Source organism: Salvelinus sp. IW2-2015, linkage group LG6.2 (assembly GCF_002910315.2).
Source record: "Salvelinus sp. IW2-2015 linkage group LG6.2, ASM291031v2, whole genome shotgun sequence".
In the NCBI taxonomy this organism is placed as follows: domain Eukaryota; kingdom Metazoa; phylum Chordata; class Actinopteri; order Salmoniformes; family Salmonidae; genus Salvelinus; species Salvelinus sp. IW2-2015.
Window position 1 is genome coordinate 20131206 of NC_036846.1, and position 23398 is coordinate 20154603.

General features: G+C 46.4%; 1 protein-coding gene across 1 annotated transcript; it reads right to left on the reverse strand.

The window, feature by feature from the left end:
* Positions 1–90: 90 nt before the first annotated feature.
* Positions 91–23346, reverse strand: atg2a (autophagy related 2A). The gene is made up of 39 exons (XM_023990388.3): positions 22672–23346; positions 22083–22245; positions 21632–21781; positions 21247–21349; positions 20690–20828; positions 20216–20452; positions 19986–20085; positions 19655–19825; positions 19150–19332; positions 18829–19072; positions 18492–18633; positions 18273–18371; positions 17981–18139; positions 17557–17830; positions 17398–17470; positions 17064–17232; positions 16653–16789; positions 16419–16543; positions 16036–16190; positions 15672–15822; positions 15300–15484; positions 15087–15167; positions 14858–14964; positions 14600–14763; positions 14431–14507; positions 14128–14298; positions 11242–11368; positions 10644–10870; positions 10285–10514; positions 8073–8208; positions 7618–7848; positions 5115–5301; positions 3777–3942; positions 3615–3684; positions 3427–3509; positions 3220–3341; positions 2873–3027; positions 2376–2531; positions 91–2262 (listed from the first exon to the last, which is right to left on the reverse strand). Exons 1-39 carry the CDS (start codon positions 22840–22842, stop codon positions 2026–2028), a joined length of 6057 nt encoding a protein of 2018 aa, XP_023846156.1. The 5' UTR covers positions 22843–23346; the 3' UTR covers positions 91–2025.
* Between the last annotated feature and the right edge of the window lie 52 nt (positions 23347–23398).

The window sequence follows — 23398 nt, forward strand, 5'->3', positions numbered from 1 at the left end:
GGGTTGGGATTAACAATAAAAAATATAGGACAAAACACACATGATAAGAGAGACACCACAACACTACATAAAGAGAGACCTAAGACAACATAGCATGGCACAATCTTTTATTTATTTTGTCAACTGTAAAAAAAWATATATATATAAAAAAAAGCACAAAACTATGTAAAGTTTTTTTATATTCATGTTTTATTTTTTGTATTAATGTGTACTCATTGTCTTGATATTATACAGGTAATTCTTACAGATGTGATATAGTAAATACACAGAGGTTAGCCGGCAGGTCCGATCCGCTTGTGTACAGCTGCACTAGGGTCGGACAGCATTCCTCTGTAAATTAGGACAACGCGGCGCCAGCGGGAGATATGGCTCGGAATACGTACCTCAATGCAGGGATGAGAAATGAGTTCTACTCCAAATTGTCCCATTATCCCTACTGTTACACCAAGAAGATTGAACGTCTTCTTAGGATAATGGGACAATTTGCAGTACCAAAACATTTCTCATTCCTGGATTGAGGCATGTTTTCCTAGCCATATCGTGCCCCCGGCTCCACAATGTCTTAATATACAAATGTATGCTGTCAGGTCCTAGTGCAGCTGTAAGCAAGCGGGTTGGATCTGKCGGCTAACACAGAGGTGTGACCAATATAACCAAAGGGTCACCCTCACAAGAAACCACTAACCCACCCACACACACACACACAAACTCAATTTTATGCACACACATACCTAAACATATATCCCTTAAAAGTATTGAACAAAAGATAAAAATGTAAAACGTTTGACCACAAACCCCCTTATTTCCCCCATGTCTTAACCCTTCAGACATCCCACCAACACTGTTATTTTGAAAACGAATATGCTAATTAATACTAGTGTTTAACATAATTAGAAAAATAAAAAAACGCAGGAAGGCAACTAACGAGACGAACAAGATCATTTTCTGTTGAGAGGAAGGAACTAGACTTGTGATAAGGTTCAAGGCCCTGAGGGGGACATCTTGCTCTGACAGAAACAAAACAGTAAGTACAAATTGGATGACCAAACGCTGGCAAGCATTAAAAGCAAGGAAAGCCGTTTGACATAGAGGAAAGGACATTTCTCCAGTTTGTTCAGTTCATCATCCATATTCTCCCATGACTGCATTTAGTTAATACAACCAGGCCATTGTGTCCATTGGTCAAATATGAACAAGTAAGCATACAGAGAGATAAGTATAGGTTTCAGGAAGGCAATAAAAGTAGACATTGATTTTAAACCAAAAGGGGGAGAGGCCAGGGAACTCAGCATTGAAAAAGCTTATGGCACAAACACTGGGGTGGGGATGTGTACAGGCTAGGATAGAACAATCACAGAGTTGCATTTTGAGTTGAGGAACTATGACATTCCTAACCTTTGTAAGGATCTCAAAGGCCACTATAATATAGTTTCTTCAGTCTCCTCCATCCAAATCTCAAAGGAATAGAGGATGTTACCCTCCAATAGAATGAGTTCCCGGACTCAGATTAAGCCTACTCCTAAAATGCATGCTCAATTAAGGATCGCCATTCAAGGTGCTTTTCAGTCCAGGAATAGGTTTAATCTCAATCTGGGAAACCGGCCCATAGTCTGATCAACAGAAGACTGGGAGAGCTACTGATTAACACATTTAATCCCACCTACTACAGACCTTATACTAGACTAGAGCCCTGTATGCCCTTTGTCAGCGTTGACAGCTAAACAAGAAGTCAACCCAGAATGACAGTGATATGTTTACGTACTAATAAAAGGTAGAGTATCTGCATCATGTACATACTGCTGCAAGGAGAGTGAACTGAACTCTATTTGATTGCGTTGAAGAAAGGAAACAAAAAATGTATCTCAATCCATCTGGAGCCACATAAAATACTGGGTGTCAATCACTCCGCAGTAGTTAGGTTTTTTTGCATTAAAAACTCACTCACACATTCACTCCCTTCATCGGTTCAGCCACATAACTTCACCACCATATCCTTAACCTTTAACCCAGCCACCACCAGAATCATCACTCTTGGCCTTCGTCGGAGCGCCATTTTAAGAAGTCCTCCTTCCGTGCATCTGGCTTGATCTGGTTCCGCATGCCCCCCAGTAGGTTGGACGTTGCCTCGGACGCCACTATTAAGGGACGGACGACGGTGGGCGGGATCTGCCGCAGGACTCCGCCCACAGCACCAGGCAGACCTTTCTGCTCATGCCCGCGAGACGCCACGTCACATAGCGTTTGAGCTGTGTCCATCATACCCTGGGAAACAGACAGAAAACAGAGTGTTAGTGAGAGTGTTAGGCCTTTTATTGTCATTCTAAAATGGTCGATTTAAACACATTTATTTATTTATTTATCAGTAGAACATCTACCTCTCTGACAGTGTCATAGGCCTTAGCCACGCCCTCTCTGAGGTCGGCCGGCTGGTGGGCGCGGCGGGGCTGGTTGGAGGGCGGCCGGCCCTCTGTGATGTAACGGTTCAGGGGGGGCGTTGGGGATAGGATGTCATACACAGTCTCCGCTGTGGCCTAGAGGAGAAAGAGCAGGATTATTACAACTCTGTAAGAGAGTGAAGCACATCAAAGCAATGGAGGAATCTGTATTACTGGTCCCAGTGGCTTCTACATGTATGGTTGCTTCTAGTCTTTCAGTTCTTTCCTACATGGTTTAGGTATGCTAACCCTTCTATGATACATGACTGTAAGAATAGTGGTATTAACATGTATGGTGTGTAGTACATGGGATGCATTGTTTCAACCTATATGTCTATGTGAGCTGCACGTATGATTGGTATTCTACCGCTGTGTGGCCTACGGACAGTCTGTTGCCTGCTAATAGTCTGTGGTTAGAGGTCAGAGGTCAGTAGTACCTGTATGGCCTGCACCAGTCTGTTGCTGAGCTCCAGAGCAGCAGAGGCAGTGGAGGTACCGAAGGATGCTGCCCCCCGCTGGAGACCCCGGATAATGCGGCCGTCCCGCCTGTATTGCTCTATGGGCATCCAGAACAAGTCCCTCACTCCATGGACTAGAGAGAGAGAAAGTTACACAAAAAAGAACTATTGAGATCAACACTAAATTAGGTTTTGAAAGTAGGCTAGCTATAAACATACTGCAAGAGAACAATTCTATTACTATGGTTATAACTCAGGGACTACTAAAGGGACAACGGCAAAGAAACAAAGAACACCATACAAGTGACGTCACTTCCTGTACTTACACAGCTGAACTACAGAGTGCATGGGGCCTACACCTCCCAGAATGCCCGGCAGCTGGTTCTTTCTGATGTCTGTCAGCCACTCAGTGACAGCGTACTGAATCACCTTATCTACACCTAGAAGTCTGGGAGGAAGAGATAGAGAAAAGCGTTATGAAAAAGACACTTGCTTCAGACACCACAGAAACCCCAGAGTTACTGTTGTTGTACCCGTGTCGGCAGCAGAGTCTCTTCAGCTTCAGTTCAGAGCAATTCAGCTGGGCCAGACCAATAAGAATCCCTGCAAACGTTCCCTAGGAAACAATCACAGTGCAAAGGTCAAGTGTGTGACATAACATAACCACAGAGATGAGTTCACTGACAAAGCATCACAGTTAAAATGTCCTTTGTCCTTTCACCTGCTCAATGACCACATGCTTGCCCTGGTAGTCAAGCCAGATGGGGACTTCAGAGGTGAAACGGAACTCCCTTAGAAAGGAAAGACAATGAATAAATAATTGACACATTCGAAATAGACTTGTTTTTTTAATACTTTTTGGGAGGATTAAGTTAGTAATTACCGGAAGTAGATTGGCTGATCAGTGGAAGAGGTGGAGCCAGCGGACGAGGAGCTCTGCTCACTATAGGTGGTTTCTACAGAAGCAGTGAGGTCAGGACCCAGACCAGAAGTGGTCTCTGTGCCAATGACCCCATCTTCAGTGGGCTTCTGAGAAGGGTCTGTCTTTACTGTGAGAGGACAGAGAGAGAAAATGAAGAAAATAGGAGAAAGTATTGAGTGGTTGAGGAGGATATATACACTGGGATCGAACCCCAGGCTGTAGTGATGCCGCAACACTGTGTTGCTGTGCTTTAGACCGCTGCGCCACTCAGGAGGCTCGACAAACCATTTCTGTATGGGCCTCACTTTGTGCCCTGGGACATTAACATGCTGAAACAGGAAAGGGCCTCACAAATTTGTGCCAACAGTTTGGGGAAGCACAGAATCGTCTAGAATGTCATTGTATGCTGTAGCGTTAAGATTTCCCTTCACTGGAAATAAGGGGCCTAGACCGAACCATGAAAAACAGCCCGAGACCATTATTCCTCCTCTACCAAACTTTACAGTTGGCACTGCATTTGGGCAGGTAGAATTCTTCCTGGCATCTGCCAAACCCAGATGTGTCCGTCGGACTGCCAGATGATGAAACGTGATTCATCACTTCAGAGAACGCGTTTCCACTGCTCCAGGAGTCTAATAGCATTAAGCTCTAGCCGATGCTTGGCATTGCACATGGTGATCTTAGACTTGTATGCGGCTGCTTGGCCATGGAAAACCATTTAATAAAGCTCCCAACGAACATTTATTATGCTGGCGTTGCTTCCAAAGGCATTTTGGAACTTGGTAGTGAGTGTTGCAACCAAGGACAGACAATTTTTACATGCTATACGCTTCAGCACTTGGCGGTCACGTTCTGTGAGCCTGTGTGGCCTACCACTTCGTGGTTGAGCCGGTGTTGCTCCTAGATGTTTCCACTTCACAATAACAGCACCTACAGTTGACCGGGGCTGCTCCAGCAGGGCAGAAATGTGACGAACTGACTTGTTGGAAAGGTGGCATCCTATGACAGTGCCACGTTGAATGTCACCGAGCTGTTCATTAAAGCCATTTTACTAACAATGTTTGTCTATGGAGATTGTATGGCTGTGTGCTCGATTTTATACACCTGTCAGCAACAGGTGTGGCTGAAATAACCGAATCCACTCATTTGAAGGGGTGTTCACATATTTTTGTATATATAGTGTATGATACAGAGCACCACAAATTAATGCTATGTATGACTGTTTTCCTGATCCATGTGACCTGAGCAGTCAAAAAGCTTTTTTGTAGAGTACAAAAAAAACACAGTGATGGTGCTCACCCTCAGCTGCAGGATCCATAGGCAGGTAGGGGTTAACTCCAGCAGCCAGACTACTGAAGAAATCCTTCAGGAAGAACAAGGCATCCTGGTCGATGTTGAGTCGGAGGGGGAGGAGGCTGATTCTTAAACAACACTCTGGACCACCTACACCTGAGTCTGGACACACCTGCAGGGCCTTCACTGTTAACTGGGACACACAGAGAGCACATCACAACCCAATATCATAGAAAACTTAATTTAAAAAAATGTCACCTTTATTTAACCAGGTAGGCCAGTTGAGAACAAGTTCTCATTTACAACTGCGACCTGGCCAAGATAAAGCAAAGCGACAAAAAACAACAGAGTTACACATAGGACAAACAAAAGTACAGTCAATAACACTATAGAAAAATCTATATACAGTGTATACAAATGGAGTAAGGAGGTAAGGCATAAATAAGCCATAGTAGCGAGGTAATTACAATTTAGCAAATGAACACTGAAGTGATAGATGTGCAGATGATGATGTGCAAGTAGAAATACTGGTGTGCAAAAGAGCAAAAAAGTAAATAAAAACACTATGGGGATGAGGTAGGTAGTTGGGTGGGCTATTTACAGATGGGCTATGTACAGCTGCAGCGATCGGTAAGCTGCTCAGATAGCTGATGCTTAAAGTTAGTGAGGGAGATATAGGTCTCCAACTTCAACGATTTTTGCAATTCGTTCCAGTCATTGGCAGCAGAGAACTGGAAGGAAAGGCGGCCAAAGTGGGTGTTAGCTTTGGGGATGACCAGTGAGATACACCTGCTGGAGTGCGTGCTACGGGTGGGTGTTGTTATCGTGAACAGTGAGCTGAGATAAGGCGGAGCTTTACCTAGCAAAGACTTATAGATGACCTGGAGCCAGTGGGTCTGGCGACGTATATGTAGCGAGGGCCAGCCYACGAGAGCATACAGGTCGCAATGGTGGGTGGTATATGGGGCTTTGGTTACAAAATGGATGGCACTGTGATAGACTGCATCCAGTTTGCTGAGTAGTGTTGGAGGCTATTTTGTAAATGACATCGCCGAAGTTGAGGATCGGTAGGATAGTCAGTTTTATGAGGGTATGTCTGGCAGCGTGAGTGAAGGAGGCTTTGTTGTGAAATAGGAAGCCGATTCTAGATTTAATTTTGGTTTGGAGATGCATAATATGAGTCTGGAAGGAGAGTTTACAGTCTAGCCAGACACCTAGGTATTTGTAGTTGTCCACATATTCTAAGTCAGAACCGTCAAGAGTAGTGATGCTAGTTGGGCGGGTAGCGATCGGTTGAAGAGCATGCATTTAGTTTTACTAGCATTTAAGAGCAGTTGGCGGCCACGGAAGGAGTGTTGTATGGCATTGAAGCTCGTTTGGAGGTTTGTTAACACAGTGTCCAAAGAAGGGCCAGATGTGTTTACAGAATGGTGTTGTCTGCGTAGAGGTGGATCAAGGAATCACCCGCAGCAAGAGGGACATCATATACAGAGAAAAGAGTCGGCCTGAGAATTGAACCCTGTGGCACCCCCATAGAGCCTGCCAGAGGTCCGGACAACAGGCCCTCTGATTTAACACAATTAACTCTATCTGAGAAGTAGTTGGTGAACCAGGCGAGGCAGTCATTTGAGAAAGGCTGTTGAGTCTGCCGATAAGAATACGGTGATTGACAGAGTCGAAAGCCTTGGCCAGGTCGATGAAGACGGCTGCACAGTACTGTCTTTTATCGATGGCAGTTATGATATCGTTTAGTACCTTGAGCGTGGCTGAGGTACACCCGTGACCGGCTCGGAAACTGGATTGCACAGCGGAGAAGATACGGTGGGATTCGAAATGGTCAGTGATCTGTTTGTTAACTTGGCTTTCGAAAACTTTAGAAAGGCAGGGCAGGATGGATATAGGTCTATAACAGTTTGGGTCTAGAGTGTCTCCCCCTTTGAAGAGGGGGATGACCGAGGCAGCCTTCCAACCTTTAGGAATCTCAGAGGATACGAAAGAGAGGTTGAACAGACTAGTAATAGGAGTTGCAACAATGGTGGCGGATAATTTTTGAAAGAGAGGGTCCAGATTGTCTAGCCCAGCTGATTTGTACGGGTCCAGGTTTTGCAGCTCTTTCAGAACATCTGCTATCTGGATTTGTGTGAAGGAGAAGCTGGGGAGGCTTGGGCAAGTTGCTGTGGGGGGTGCGGAGCTGTTGGCCGGAGTTGGTGTAGCCAGGAGGAAAGCATGGCCAGCCGTAGAGAAATGCTTATTGAAATTCTAGATTATCGTGGATTTAATCGGTGGTGACAGTGTTTCCTAGCCTCAGTGCAGTAGGCAGCTGGGAGGAGGTGCTCTTATTCTCCATGGACTTTAGTGTCCTAGAACTTTTTGGAGTTAGAGCTACAGGATGCAAATTCTGTTTGAAAAAGCTTATAATTCCACTGTAAATTAAAATCATTGTTAAAAACTGACTTTCACAACAAAAAGTAAATAATGATAAATGGCTATAAAAAGCCTCTTCTCTCACCATGTTGGAGTGTGCTCTGCGAGGCATGCTCTCGCTTGTGTACAGGTAGAGGAACTTGTTGAGCTGGGACGAGGCCAGGCGGTCGCGTATCTCCAGCTCCTGAACGATGAACACCTGGCGGGACAGAGGCTGCTCGCCCACCGCGCCAACCCCCACCCCAGGCACCCCTCCCTCCTGACACGGCCCAGCCGCAGACACCACCACCGGATACGACTCGTGCTGGAAGCTCACCTGGAATAGGAATGGCACATTTAACTAATAGTACCAGTTGTCTCCACGTTAACAAAAGCATCGGTTTACATTTATGCTACACTCCAACTGAACATATCCTTACGATGGGGGAAAAAATGAATTAGCTTTCCATTTTGTACAGAGAAAAAAAATCAAAGGCAAACAATATCTTTAGAGTACTGTATGGACACACCTTGTGCACACAGTACATACAGTCTCCCTACCTTGGTGAGCTGGATCTCCATGAGCAGGTTGTGTTGTCGTCCACCACCTCCAGCCCAACGCCAAGAATTCTGAGGCCGTGACGGAGCAGCGGAGCGGGACGGGGACCCACGCATCCCAGAGGGGGCAGAGCGACCCCTAGAGAGAGAGGGGGGAAGGAGGGAGAAAGGAGCTTGATGATCATTCAGAGAGAAATCTTACAAATTCAAGTGCCTGTTGCTGGGTTATGTGTGCAAAAAAAAAAGTTATGAAAAGATTTACTTATTAAATTAAAGTAAAAAAATTGAATCAAAAAGTAACATAACAATAATGACGCTATATACAGCGTGTACCGGTACAGAGTCAATGTGAGGGGTACAGGTTAGTCGAGGTAATTTGTAAAGTGACTATGCATAGATAATAAACAGCGAGTAGCAGCAGTGTAAAAACAGAGGGGGTTGGGGGGAATTTGATTAATTGTTCAGCAGTCTTATGGCTTCGGGGTAGAAGCTGTTAAGGAGCCTCTTGGTCCTCGACTTGGTGCTCCGGCACCYCTTGCCGTGCGGTAGCAGAGAGAACAGGCTATGACTTGGGTGACAGGAGTCTCACAATTTTTTGGGCCTTCCTCTGACACCGCCTAGTATATAGGTCCTGGATGGCAGGAAGCTTGGCCCCAGTGATGTACTGGGCCGTACGCACTACCCTCTGTAGCACCTTACGGTCAGATGCCGAGCAGTGCCATACCAGGCGGTGATGCAACCGGTCAGGATGCCCTCGATGGTGCAGCTGTAAAACCTTTTGAGGATCTGAGGACCCATGACAAATCTTTTCAGTCTGAGGGGGAAAAGGTGTTGTCATGCCCTCTTCACATCTGTCTTGGTGTGTTTGGACCATGATAGTTTGTTGGTGATGTGGACACCAAGGAACTTGAAACTCTCGACCCACGTCYATGTTAAAATGGGGGCCTGTTCGACCCTCCTTTTCCTATAGTCCACAATCAGCTCCTTTATCTTGCTCAGATTGAGGGAGAGGTTGTTGTCCAGGCACCACACTGCCAGGTCTCTGACCTCCTCCCTATAGGCTGTCATCGTTGTCCTTTGCACATGAACGGCCGCTCATTCTGAAAGAAATTGCAATGTACATATTTACACTTAGACGTCGTTGTTATCTCTCCGTTGAAAACACTTGATCGTCCTGTAGAGTCTCTGGTTAACTTTCCCAGAAGTCACAATCTTTTGTGGTTGTCGGTGTTTAGGATGGATACTTCAGAGTACCATTCGGAAATGTTTTCATAGATAGATGCTTCGGCGGGTTGTTGGTATTCTCGTTCTAGATTTAGGTAATTTCTAGCTGCAGACTAGTAATTGTACGTCTAAGATTTGCTCCTATTCTGTAGTGATCAATAGTCTGAGTTTAACCACTTCCAGCCGTGTAGCCAAACTACAGCTGTATGGTCTCCGATGGCCTATAGAATTGTAGCCATTCCAACGTGGGAACTCCGTCCCGGTGTTCTCTGACTTCTTAACCATTCGAGACGTCCTGCTTACCCTGGGTTTCTTTGGCATGTGATGTAAATTTCGTCACGGATGGTTTTATACACTTCAGAGAAAAGGGTGGTCCATGACACCTAATGTGATGTCTGGGTTCATGGGTGTGGCCACTGGCTAGTTAATCTTTACATGAAAATCCATACTCTCATTTAGAAGGTTAACATCACATTACATCTTTTCACAAATAGTTTCATGTTTAATCACATATGTTTCACAATAATTAGATGTAAAACTGACAGCTTGGAAATGTACACTTTAAGAGATACAGTTGTGTGTTTCCTGTCCTTCATGAGATCACAAAATGAAACGCACTCATCATAACTGTCCCTTAAATCAATCCAACATTCTCAAAAATATAGAAATATTGTTTAGTTCTCCCATTTTGGGGATTAGGAATTTTGAACAAAATAAGTTATTTGTTCTGGTAGACTCTCTCAATACTGCATGGCAGTTTCTACCAGGTATTTATAACCTGTCGTAAAGTCATACATCTATGTAGAGAGAGAGAATGGGGGGTGGGGCTATGATCKTCCCCGAGGGCACGTCCTGACATGAGAGTTACAAACAATGTGAAAAAAACTAAATATCACTGTTGGTTAGGAGCCCGTAAAACGGCAGCCACCCCCTCCGGCGCCATTATTAATTATAATTCTGTGCTTTTGTCTGTATACGTGTGTATGGGCACCTGTTTCCATGCTGCGTGTGTGTAGACATGGCCTTGCCCCCGAAATCTCTCCCTCCGTACAGATGCCAGACAACAGACACCTCTCGTAGCACCACCCTGCTCTGGGGGACAGGGAAGTGGCTGGGGGCCCGCAGCAGGTCAGAGCTGCCCCGCGGTCGGGAGAAGTGGCCCTCCCTCACCCTGATAGGACCCTCAGTTAGCACCGTCACCAGGGGCTCCCCGTCTCTGGGCTGAGGGTGAATTGATGAACATCAGAATAGGTTTAGTACTTCATGTCGCATAATTAAATTCCATGTGAACTACGAGTAAGTAGTATGGCGAGATGAGGGTGATGAAGATGAAAGAGAAGAGAGACGCACAGGTATACCCATCCCAGGAGCCTCTAGGATGCAGAAGTCCTCGTTGTCCTCTGAACCCTCAGAGCCCTCCTCTGACATCATATCCGCCTGCACCTCAGTGGCTGTCACCACCAGTCCGTCAAGCTCTGATTCCTCCCCGTCAATGACAACAGGTGGGGGGAGCTTGGGAGCCTCCCCGGGGAACAGGTAGACAGAGACAGGTGAGCCCCGCGGGACTGTGGGAGAACCTGGAAACACACAAGGAAATATTCCACATATCCAGGAGTGATCACCATCCTCTATTTAATATCTATTATATGTATATAGAGGACTGTAAGCCGCTCTGGGTAAGAGCATCCGCTAAATCAGTGTTTCCCAACTACAGTACCCCCAACAGAACACATTTTTGATGTAGACCCGGACAAACTCACCTGATTCAACTCATCGAGGGCTCGATGATTAGTTGAATCAGGTGTGCTTGTCTGGGGCTACATAAAAAATGTGCGCCGTTTTGGGTATTGGAGAACCGGAGTTGGGAAACACTGATCTAAATGACGAAAACATAAAATGTTATATCTAGAGATGCTGAACTACACTGTCATTTAATAGCCCGTTTTACCCGAGTCCATATCCTCATCTGGATGGCTCCTCTCGGTGTCAATCAAAGCATCAAGGAGATCGCACTGGTTGATCTCAGCAGTCTCAGCTGGAGGGCAGGGTGGCAAGGAGGCGGGACATTCTGACAACTAACATGACACGTAAACACAGACAACAGATCAGGGATGGACAACTCCAGTCCTCAGGGGTTGAGATTCAAATAATTGCGTTCTAAAACTGAAGATCACGATTAGTTGATTATTGGAGTCCGGTGTGTTAGCTGGGGCAAAAGTGTGACACTAATCAGGCCCTTGAGGACTGAAGTTGCCCATCCCTGCAATAGAGAGTTTACGCTAGTGGAGTCAGTCTCCTATTCTGCCGCTCCACAGTTTCAATCTCTTCAGTTGTTCTCACACAACATTTATCCGAACAAACATACAAAATCTGTTCCAGACCTTAAGGTAGTATATACTAGTCTAATGTATATAAACAGCACAGGAATTAAATCATCAACATGTATTGATCACATCTTTACTAATGCAGCAGAAGTTCTCTTTAAAGCGGTATCCAGATCCATCGGATGTAATGATCACAATATAGTAGCCATATCTAGGAAAACCAAAGTTCCAAAGGCTGGGCCTAATATACTGTATAAGAGGTCATACAATAAGTTTTGTAGTGATTCCTTTATTGTTGTTGTAAAGAATATTTGTTGGTCCGTGGTGTGTAATGAGGAGCAAGCAGACATTGCTTATCCCAGTTACTAATAAGCATGCACCCATTATGAAAATGACTGTAAAAACTGTTAAATGTGGAATACTGAGGAATTGAAAAATTGTATGGTTGAGAGGGATGAGGAAAAAGGAATGGCAAATAAGTCTGGCTGCACAACAGATTGGCAAACGTACTGCAAATTGAGAAATCATGTGAATAAACGGAATTAAAAGAAGAAACTACACTATGAAACAAAGATAAATGACAAAGAATGACAGTAAAAAGCTTCAGAGCGCCTTCAATTACATTTTGGGAAAAAATGAAAACTCAGCTCCGTCATTCATTGAATCAGATGGCTCATTCATCACAAAACTGACTGTTATTGCTAACTACTTTAATGATTTTTTTCATTGGCACGATTAGCAAACTTATGCATGACATGCCAGCACCAAACGCTGACACTCGACATCCAAGTATATCTGACCAAATTATCAAAGACAAGAATTGTAATTTTGAATCCCATAAAGTGAGTGTGGAAGAGGTGAAAAAATGATTGTTGTCTATCAACAATAACAAGCCACCGGTGTCTGACAACTTGGATGGAGAATTACTGAGGATAATAGTGGACGATATTACTACTCCTATTTGCCATATCTTCAATTTAAGCCTACATGAAAGCATGTGCCCTCAGGCCTGGAGGGAAGCTAAAGTCATTCAGCTACCCAAGAATAGTAAAGCCCCCTTTACTGGCTCAAATAGCCGACCAATCAGCCTGTTACCAACCCTTAGTAAACTTCTGGAAAAAATGGTGTTTGACCAGATGCAATGCTATTTTACAGTAAACAAATTGAGAACATACTTTCAGCATGCTCATAGGGAAGGACATTCAACAAGCACAGCACTTACACAAATGACTGATGATTGGCTGAGAGAAATTGATGATCAAAAAATTGTGGGGGCTGTTTTGTTAGACTTCAGTGCAGCTTTAAACATTATCGGTCATAGTCTGCTGCTGGAAAAAGTAAAGCCAGTGTGTGTATTTATGTGGATGACTCAACACATCAGCTAATACAGCTACTGAAATGACTAACACTTAAAGTGCTGCAGTTAGTTTCAGAATGGGTGGCAAGGAATAAGTTAGTCCTAAATATTTCAAAACACTAAAAGCATTGTATTTGGGACAAATCATTCACTAAACCCAAAACCCCTGAAATAAATATTGTAATGAATAATGTGGAAATTGAACAAGTTGAGGTGACTAAACTGCTTGGAATAACCCTGGATTGTAAACGGCCATGGTCAAAACATATTGATACAACAGTAGCTAGGATGGGGAGCAGTCTGTCCATAATAAAGAACTGCTCTGCATTCTTAACAGCACTATCAACAAGGCAGGTCCTACAGGCCCTAGTTTCTACCTTCTTAACAGCACTATCAACAAGGCAGGTCCTACAGGCCCTAGTTTCTACCTTCTTAACAGCACTATCAACAAGGCAGGTACTACAGGCCCTAGTTTTGTTGCACCTGGGCTATTGTTCAGCAGGTTGGTCAGGTGCCACAAAGAGGGACTTAGGGAAAGTGCAATTAACTCAGAACAGGGCAGCACAGCTGGCCCTTGGATGTACACAGAGAGCTAATATTAATAATATGCATGTCAATCTCTCCTGGGTCAAAGTAGAGGAGAGATTGACTTCATCACTACCTGTATTTGTGAGAGGTATTGACATGTTGAATGCACTGTCTGTTTAAACTACTAGCACACAGCTCAGACACCCATACCCCACAAGACAGGCCGCCAGAGGTCTCTTCACAGTCCCCAAGTCCAGAACAGACTATGGGAGGCGCACAGTACTACATAAATCCATGACTACATGGAACTCTATTCCACATCAAGTAACTGATGCAAGAAGTAGAATCAGAGTTTAAAAAGTATAAAAATACACCTAATGGAACACTGAGGACTGTGAAGACACACAAACATAGGCACAGACACATGCATACACACACACACGTATACATGGATTTTGTGTTGTAGATATGTGGTAGTGGAGTAGGGGCCTGAGGGCACACAGTGTGTTGCGAAATCTGTAATGAATTCATTGTAATGTTTTAAAACTGTAAAACTGCCTTAATTTTGCCAGATCCAAGGAAGAGTAATGGGGATCCATAATAAATACTGGTCTGTCTGTCTTACCGGCAGTTTCTGTCCAGCGATCTCAGTGGGTGATGTGTGTCGGGGGGGTGGGTGCAGGTCTCCCTGGGAGACCAGGTACTGCAGCATGTTGACCAGGGCAGCACAGGAGTCAGCACAGGTGTGGAGGTGGACCACGTTGTTGGAGCAACGCAGCTCAAACAGAGGCTGGGACTGGGAGAGAGAGAGGAGGGGATTGGAGCAGAGGAGAAAGGAAGACAGAGTAGATTTGAGACCAACAGTCTCTTAAGTTCAAACACACAGACAGATGTATAATCACACAAAATTGGCAGGCTAAGAACTTACCAGTTTCCCTGTATCACTGCCTTTCCATGTGGTAATGGCCAGCTCCAGCAGATCAATGTCCAGAACACATACATAGTCTGAGGGGAGAGAGAGAGAGAGAGGGCGTTAGAATTGAACACACACTCAGATGCAGATGTACACACGCGGTACAGTTAATCGTGTGGCATACCTCGTCTCAGGTCCACAACATCACTTTCACATTTATCAGAGAGATACAGTGCAGAGTCATCCAGGATAAACCTGAGGTGAAAGGTGGCAGTGTCTACGATGATGTTACTCGACAGAGAGAAGGATTCTGCTGTGAACAACACCCTCAATGGAAGATACAAGGGCCTGAGAGACAGAGACACGAGAGAAGTGAAAAACCATTATTATGTTAATTTATTATATTCCTTTGTCCACATATGTAGATCTGGTGTGTGTGTACCTGTAGTCCACGGCACAGGTGGCCAGGTGTGTGTGTAGGACGGTAATAACTGCAGGAGATGTGTAGCCCAGGATCGGGTCATCAATGACATCCAGAAAATCAACCAGCTGTCATGAAGAAACACAGCCTCACTAACCAAACACACCCCACGCAGTCAAAGTCAAATCATGATATGTGCCTGAAGCTTCTCTGCTTTGGTATGTATTAGGATCCCCCATTTCCCTCATACCTGTTCGTGCCAGCTGTGATTGGTCTGTGCCATCTGATGTCGCATAGTGGCGCCATGGAGACGAAGGGCGACCAGGAACTCCTGTGAAACACACACAAACACAGAATTAAGTTAGTGATATTTCTTAAGCTTTCCACATCACAAGCACAGCTAACTTACAAGCGCAATCAAAAGGTGATATTCAAAGAATAAATGAGAAGATATGAATGTTACCTTGACGTTCCTCTGAGGGTCCAGGGTTATTTTGAAAGCCGTGGATAACATGTGGACCTCAGTCTCCCTGCCTTTCACACTGCTCACCCCCACCTCTGTGGGGTAAATGGTAGGGTCCAGATGCCCTGGGGGAGTGAAGCTGGGCATTTCTAACCGCCTAGGGACGGGGGAGTCTTTCACTACAGCTGTGAGGGGGAGGAAAAGGGTTAGTGACCAGAAAGGAAAGAGGTAAGGGCTGTCAGTCATTTAGAAGAGATTAGCTCATGGCTAAAAACAATCTACATGAAAACACATGGATTGTCACACTACTACATGTGATTAGGAAGGTACTACCAGAGCTAAACCCTGATATCACAGAGTCATTCCACTCACCTTTGTGGTAAAGCTCCACCCTCCTGCTCTCCAAGCACAGGAAGCTGAGATGGGGGTTGTTCTGATGCTGCGCCACGCTGAACATCTTTCCCCCTTCCAGGTCCAACATGAGCTCCCCGTGACACCGGTCCTCCTGACTTCCTGTCTCTCCCTGAAGGAGGCGAAACAGGAAACAGAAAACTATTTATTTATGTGTCTTCCTTAGAAGAATCATAGTACACACATACATTCAATTTGTGTAATAATATCATTCCTTCAGGCAGTAAGGCCCAGTCAGGATTTGAACCAGGAACCAAAATCTCTCCAGTCTATATACCTAGCTAACCATTTATTGTAAGATGTAGCTGGTTCATTATTTGCTCACCTTGCTGTCCGTCATGGCTTGGAGGCGGCCCTTCCCTATGACGATGGTGAGGGAGAGCAGGCTGAGGTCGTGGTTAGGGCGGGGCTCCAACTGCCCGCATCTGGCTGATACACTGTCTGTGTAGAACTGAGCATCTTCCTCCTCGGAGTCTGAGTCTGAGAGACCAGAAACATCACAGTTATAGAACTGCTGAGCAACAACACATTTCACATGGTCTACAGGGGTGCTGACTAAAGAGTTGCTCAACACATACCACTTGGCAAGCCATTTTAAAATCAGAGCTTTAAATAGACTAAAGACATTAACAAGTTGCTACACAGAGATTACCCAATTCTGTCTGACCAGTTTTAAGTGGTTTACAAGTCTCAGTATGGGGTTCTCACCTAGTTTGAAGGCAGACTTGCAAAGATGGAAATAGTCATTGTCTTGGCGACGGTGTTGGGAGCTGTGGTCGCTCTTAGGGTCTGAGGGGGGAGGGGCTTCCCACATCAACAGGTCATTATTGATCCTACAGGGATGGAAAGGGAGAGAGGAGAACGAAGGGAAAGAACAGAAAAAAAGAGATTTCAAATGGTGTAAACAAATAAGCAACCTAGCAGAAAAAGAGAGAGACACACCTGTTGTAGACACTCTGGAAGGCCTGTTTGCTGGGCAGGAAGATGTAGGCCAGGGGCAGAGAGACGTCTACTACACACTGAGACACACACTGAGACTGGAAGTGTTGCATCTCCTCTGGGTCTGCTGGGATCACCATCTGAGAGGAGGAGATGGGCAATGAGGAAAGGTTAGACTGCAACTTTCAGAAAGTGGGTCAAATAAAACCAACATCTTTAGGAAGTGATTGTGTGTGAGAAAGGGATGGTGAGAAACAGAAAACTGGTCCAGAGAGGGACGGCCAGGGGTGAGAGAGGGACGGCCAGGGGTGAGAGAGGGGCGGCCAGGGGTGAGAGAGGGACGGCCAGGGGTGAGAGAGGGACGGCCAGGGGTGAGAGAGGAGTCTAGGTGTTTGTGATGGGATGGTGCGGTACCTCRTCAGTCTCGAACATGGTGCGGTTGGAGGAGAAGGGAGAGCTGGTCTTCTCTCGGAGTTCACAGGGGTTCTCAAACGACATGGACCCCAGGTCCCTCATCAGACCCACCCCTACCCCCCCTAATGCTGACCCCAGACCCTCTCCTCCACTCACACGCACTGACAGTCTGGAGAGAGGGAGGGAGGGAGATAGACAAAGAAAGACAGGGAGATGTATACTATCCAGCTGTGGAATTGGTGTACAGTATGTTTTTGATGAAAGACATTCAATTAAAGTGACACAGCAAGTGAAACAAACTCCCCTAAAACACATGTCCCAGAAACACACTCACTTGGCCATGGAGTCTTGACTCTTCTTGACTCTGATACAGGGGAAGGAGCCTCCCTCCCAGCCCTCATACGTTCCTGAGAGAGACAATGAACAAACAATTGCTCAAAATGTGAGTGTTACTGTTTGTGTGTATATTTTACTGTGTGTGTGTGTTCCTCACCGTGCATGTCACTGAAGCTGGCCTCCAGTAGCTGTGTGAGGGAGCCATGGGAGGGGCCAGGGGGTGAATGGGGATCCGGCTGTAGGTCAGGGCCCTCCTGGGAGCGGATATCCAGGTCACACAGCTCCAGCACCAGGTTCTCTTGCCGCACAGCCCTCTGGGAAGGCGGGCGTCGGAGGGGGTACGGCCGGAGGTCCGGGATGGGGAAGCGGAGCTTGAGGATGGCGTGGGGCGAGAGGAGGGAGAGAGAGGAGTGCAGCTCACTGCTCTGGGTCTGAGAGACGGATGGGAGAGTAGAATGTTCAAAGATAAACAATCGAAAACATAAAGCAAACCTGACATTTTACTTCAATTGTGAGGCCGGCATATCAAAAACATTATCAAATGGCGCCTCTTAGTGGCGGATGGCTTGCTAAGTGTTTACCTGTGTGTGGACGGGTCCTCCTCCTGTCTGTGTGGGACAGTGGCTGCAGGCTCTGCTCAGAGGCTCCAGTCGACTCAGTATGTCCAGGTCCAACTCAGCACTCAGCTCTCCCAACTCTACCCTCACTACACTGTCTCTACGCAACACACGTTGCCTCCCCTGCAATACAGAGACATTGACATTTCAGGAGGAGGGGGTAGCAGGCTAACAGAGGAGACCAAAGCAGACAATCAATTACATATTAGCTTTTGAACATGTTCAACTGACACAAACACACAGTGTCCTGGTTTACCTTGCGCAGGTGTTTCTCTGTGAGACTGTAGTGTAGCTGTGCACAGGGTCTGGCTGTAGCTCCCACTGTGAACATTCCAGCACGCTGGAAGTGGAGCAACTAGAGAAGGAGGGAAGAGTTATATCCTGGGCAATGCTAGCCCTTGCTGCAGCACACTGTATTATGTGGAATGTTGTGTTAAAGCCCTCAGATCATCTCAAATAACAGCCCCTTTCCTACCTCAGTGTATTGGGGCTTTCCTGGCTCCCAGAGACACTCAAGCAGCTCTAGCCTACTGAAGGACAGGTCAGAGGTCACAGCACGAGAGTGGCGACCTGCACTGCGCATCTCACACGCCACCTGTACCGCTGCTCCAGTCATCCTGAGAGAGGAGAGAGAGACAGAGAGAAGGGGACAGAGATGGAGAGCGAGAAAAMGGGACAGAGATGGAGAGCGAGATATGAGAGAGAGAGCAAAAGAGAGCAAAATAAGAATTATTTATTGATATGTCGGGCAGGTCTGTTGATTTATCTGAGGAGTGGTGGCCAATGTTGAAGAGGCTATTGTGTGTTTGTACCTGAGGTGTGAGTGGGGGCAGGCTTTAGCAAAGCTAGCTCTGAGGTGGTGGAAGTCTCTCTCGCTGAACATGCTGTCTTTGAAGAAGGCCAGCTCCCGGAAGAACACCTGAGACACCTGGGCTAATGAGGAAGCTGTGTCCAGCCCGGGGGGCGGGTCCTGCTCCAGTAGGGTTAGGGTGAGCCCGCCAAGCGAGAGGCGGAGCAACACCTCTGGCTTCAGTGGCTCTGATTGGCTACTTCGCCCTGGAGGAGGGGTTAATAACATAAGTTGTATAGTTTTTGTTATCTGTGAAATGTGTACAAGACAGTGTGAGTGTTACCTGGTATTCTGCTACACTGGGGCAGGCTGGATAGTGATCCTGGTACAGGATAACGCCTGGGACCCTGTGGTAAGCCCTGGGCGTAGCTAGCCTGGCTGTGTGTAGACGACGCCATGCTGTCGGAGAGAGAGCGCGCGGACGTCACACTGCTAGTCATACCAGGACCCATGGAGAAGAACATATCTGAGAGAGAGAGAATGAGAGAGGGAGGAGAAAGAGAGCAAGAGACCGAGACAGCAAGTGAGTAAACACAGAGAGAATGAGCACTATGCTTCACATGTCTAGTTCAACCAAGCTCTCACAGAACATTATGCAGCAGCAGACTACTGTACACGTGTCCTGCATAATTTCTAGGGAGTTTTTCCTAGCCACCGTGCTTCTACACCTGCATTGCTTGCTGTTTTGGGCTTTTAGGCTGGGTTTCTGTACAGCATTTTGAGATATCAGCTGATGTAAGAAGGGCTATATAAATACATTTGATTTGATTTAGCTACCCTCTACGTACCCCCGTTCTCCAGACCGGTGAGGTAGGGCTCCATGTCAGGCTCTTCGTCCCAGTCCGGATCTCTATCTCCGGGGCTGGAGCTCAACTGTTTGCTCAAGTCCTCCTCTATCAGACGCAAGTCCTCAGAGTCCAGGGGACGGCTGTGAACCCCAGCACCACTGGGCTTAGGCTCTGGTAGGATAGACAGGGAGGAAATCATACATGGTCAGCAGTACACAGTGTGGATGAAAGATGAATTGAGTTTTGTTCCACTGTCAATGACATGAGGATGTGGAACTAAGACATGTGGAATGCAGGTGGGGAGAAACAGGTAACCAGTTTCCTTACTCACCTGTGTCGATGCAGAGGGCAGACAGAAGGTCGGTCAGGTGAGTGATCTGGTCTGGGGAGAGAAGCAGGTGGAGGCATCCCACCTTCCCATCCAGCTCCAACTGAAAGATAAGGAGAGACAAGTGGCTGTAATAACAGTGACAGAGCAAAAGGACCAAAGCAAAACAGAGGTTCTTGAAAACTTAAGTGAACACAGGAAGGAACTGAACAAATCCACTGAAACACACACACCTTAGGTCCAGGCAGCATGTCGTTCTGTTTGATCTTGACCGTGGTCTCCATGAAGCCAGAACAGCTGCCGATGAGGAGGGGCTGCTGGGCGGCTGGAGGGTCACCTTCCTCCTCACCACCCTCCTCCTCCTCACCACCCTCCTCCTCTTCATTATCTTCACCACCCTCCTCCTCCTCCTCCTCCTCCTCCTCTTCACTGGCTGAGGCTGAGGCAGGGGTGTCTGCTCTTAAAGGACCCTGTGAAGGAGAGGATGATTACCAGCACTACTGGTTGGTAGTCTGTCAGCCAGCCACTAGGGGGAGTGTGAGAGGAAATATGAGTTTATGTGAGTATCTATAAGTGGATATTTAGTCTCTAAAAGATGTGTGTGTGTGTGTGTTATATTGGGATCAAACTTGAGTATATGCATGTGAGAGTGTGTGTACATGAGGGGGTTTTTAGTACCGTGGTCAATGTAAAACTGTGCGTGTTACCTGGGGCCCTCCGGTGGTCTCGTACAGCAGTTGAACAGAGCTGAGCTGGAGGATCTTGTGCAGGAAGGCAGGCGGCTGGTGGATGTCTACAGGCACCGTCTGGCTGGGGTCCCTCACTGCCTCGTCACAGTACTCCAGCCTGCAGCACACCACACAGCCACCGGGGGCAGAGCACTCAGCACAATAACGCTATATTGCCTTCAACCTCAGCCAAAACACCCACAAGCTCTACTAAAGATAGTGAAGCTTCTCCGAGATTCAGATGTTCTCTTTGAATCTACAGACAAATCCTGAGACAGATTGGCATTACAGGTTTGCCTGAAGTGTTTCCTCATCTCCTGTCCTTCCTGACTTCTAAACTGGTTAGGTGGACAGACCAACACAGGCAGTGTGAGAATGTCAGTTCCAAGCTTGTGAGGCAGTGTGAGGCAGTGTGAGAATGTCAGCTCTCTTTCTCCTCCCTCTCTCATTCTCTCTCTCTCAGATATGTTCTTCTCCATGGGTCCTGAGAACACACAGGCAGTGTGAGAATGTCAGTGTGGTGAGAACCAACATACCGTTTGATGTGCACCTCTAAGGCAATGCCCGTCTCCATGTCCAGGCGCTGGTGCTCGATCCGGACGATGGTGTCCAGGAGGGTGACTTTGATCCGACGCAGGACTGCAACATAACACAAACAAGGACATCCGTTATCACTAAGCATATTGGTCACAAAGAAACCAGAAGGGACACCAGTGATTTGATATCAGTCCTTATCTCACAAGCTTGGAATTGACAGTACATGACTTTGACTCCACAGTTTGAAAATGACAGAAAAGGTTGTTATCTTCAGAAGAAGGCACTAACCAACCACTGGTGACAGTTCAGGAACAATAATGACAACTTTAAAATAGTCCCTGCCCCCCTCCCACACACACAAACAAGGCCTACCCAGTGACTCACCAGTCTCAATAGTTTGTGCAAACATCTCCAGGCCCTCCAGTGGAGCGGGCGGCTCCTCTGACGCCTCAGGGGGGTCCTTTAGACACTCCTGGGCCAGCTGCATGCTGGAGGTCATGCATGTGGACCAACCCTGGGAGTCCAACCCCCCACCTACAATTAAACAAAAACAACGCATGATTCAGCTGGCTCTGAGAAATGTTGAGCATGGGATAGTAACATGTCTTCTCTTGAGCTCAGACATTTACAACAAAGAGTTAGCTAGTACTAGACCTTACTGTATTTGTCTTTGTTGACAATAACATTCTAAAATGTAGCTAATCAATGGTTACCACAACTTCCTTCCTGAACCTGACAGGCCTGCGGCAGTGACAGGAACAGGAGCTGAAACAATAACACGGTAATAACAAAGATCTCATTAGTCAGGCAGACTGGCTGTCAGGCTGAGACTTACTGCTCCTGTACTTGGGTCTGCATGTTATCTGAAGGCCTGAGATGACGAGGGTGCAGTGGTCGGTGACAAGAGCTGACCAGGGAATTGTCACCTCTATGCTGCTCACAAACCCATCCACAATCTCAAATGGAGCCCCAAGAGACTCCAAGAGTTCGTTGACCGCCTGGGGGAGAGGGAAGGAGGTGTGATGAGAAACTAAGAGATGAGTGGAAGATGACGTTGGAAAAAGAAACATCGTGTCCTACAATAAACAGCTGGTGGAAATGGCTTAGGGCAATGGGTTTGTGTGTTCTGCTGATTGAAAGTGAGTGCGTTTGCAAGACCTAAGTATAACTTGGTCATATATATTTCAACTGAACTGCAGCGACACTGGATGAGGTGAGTTATTTTCCAATTAGATGCTGACAAAAATATCTCGGAACGGCTGTTCCTTGAACTCACGAGAAGCGAGGATATGACGTTGATTGTTGTTATGTTCAGGTCTTGAAATTGCGAAATAAGTTAGTTGAGGGTCGGGGTGCATGGGAACACACAAAAGCGACCAGTTGTTCCCGACAGTTAAACGGCCTTACTACTTTCACTAACTTACCCAAACGTCGATGTTGATTTCTTTGATGACACCACTACCATTGTACAGGTCCAAACTTAACTGTTCCAAACTCAGTCGTTCTTGCAAGAAGTGACCGAGGTAATGCTGTAAGAGGTACCGACAGGCCCGCTTCTTGATTGAGCCTGACCAGGGGAAAAGCCAGCGAGACATATGGCCAGCAAGTTCAGGGTGAGGGAGCGAAGAGATGGAGGAAAACGAATGCGAAAACAGTCCTCTGGCAACTGCATAACAAAGAAAGCAAAGTGTACTAACGAAGAACGAGCTACATGGCTAGCTAGAAGGGGCTAAGGGAAAGCCGTCTCTCGGAAATCCTTTGTCAGGACCGATGAGTCCAACGTCGTTGTACAGAACGTTCAACTCGTCTATGGTTGTTCCAGTTAATCTTTTAGCTGTATTTCTGTCGAAACTGGACGACAGATCTTCTTGCATATCTCCCGTTTCTCAGGGTTGTTTATTGTTTTCATACTTGAACTGAATGTATGGTGGGGACGGCGCTGCGTCATTGCGTCATCAGTCGCAAAAGCCGTAAAGTAGATCGATGTACGCCATCTTTGGAAGGTCAAAACTTAACGGTTTGCGCGTTCCTCTTGTATACCTCTGCCCAGGCGTTGCTGATACATGCCAGATCTTACAACGTCTGAATAGTTATTTTACGTATTAGCTGACCACTACATGCAATTGGTTGATGCATGCAACGTTTGAGCGG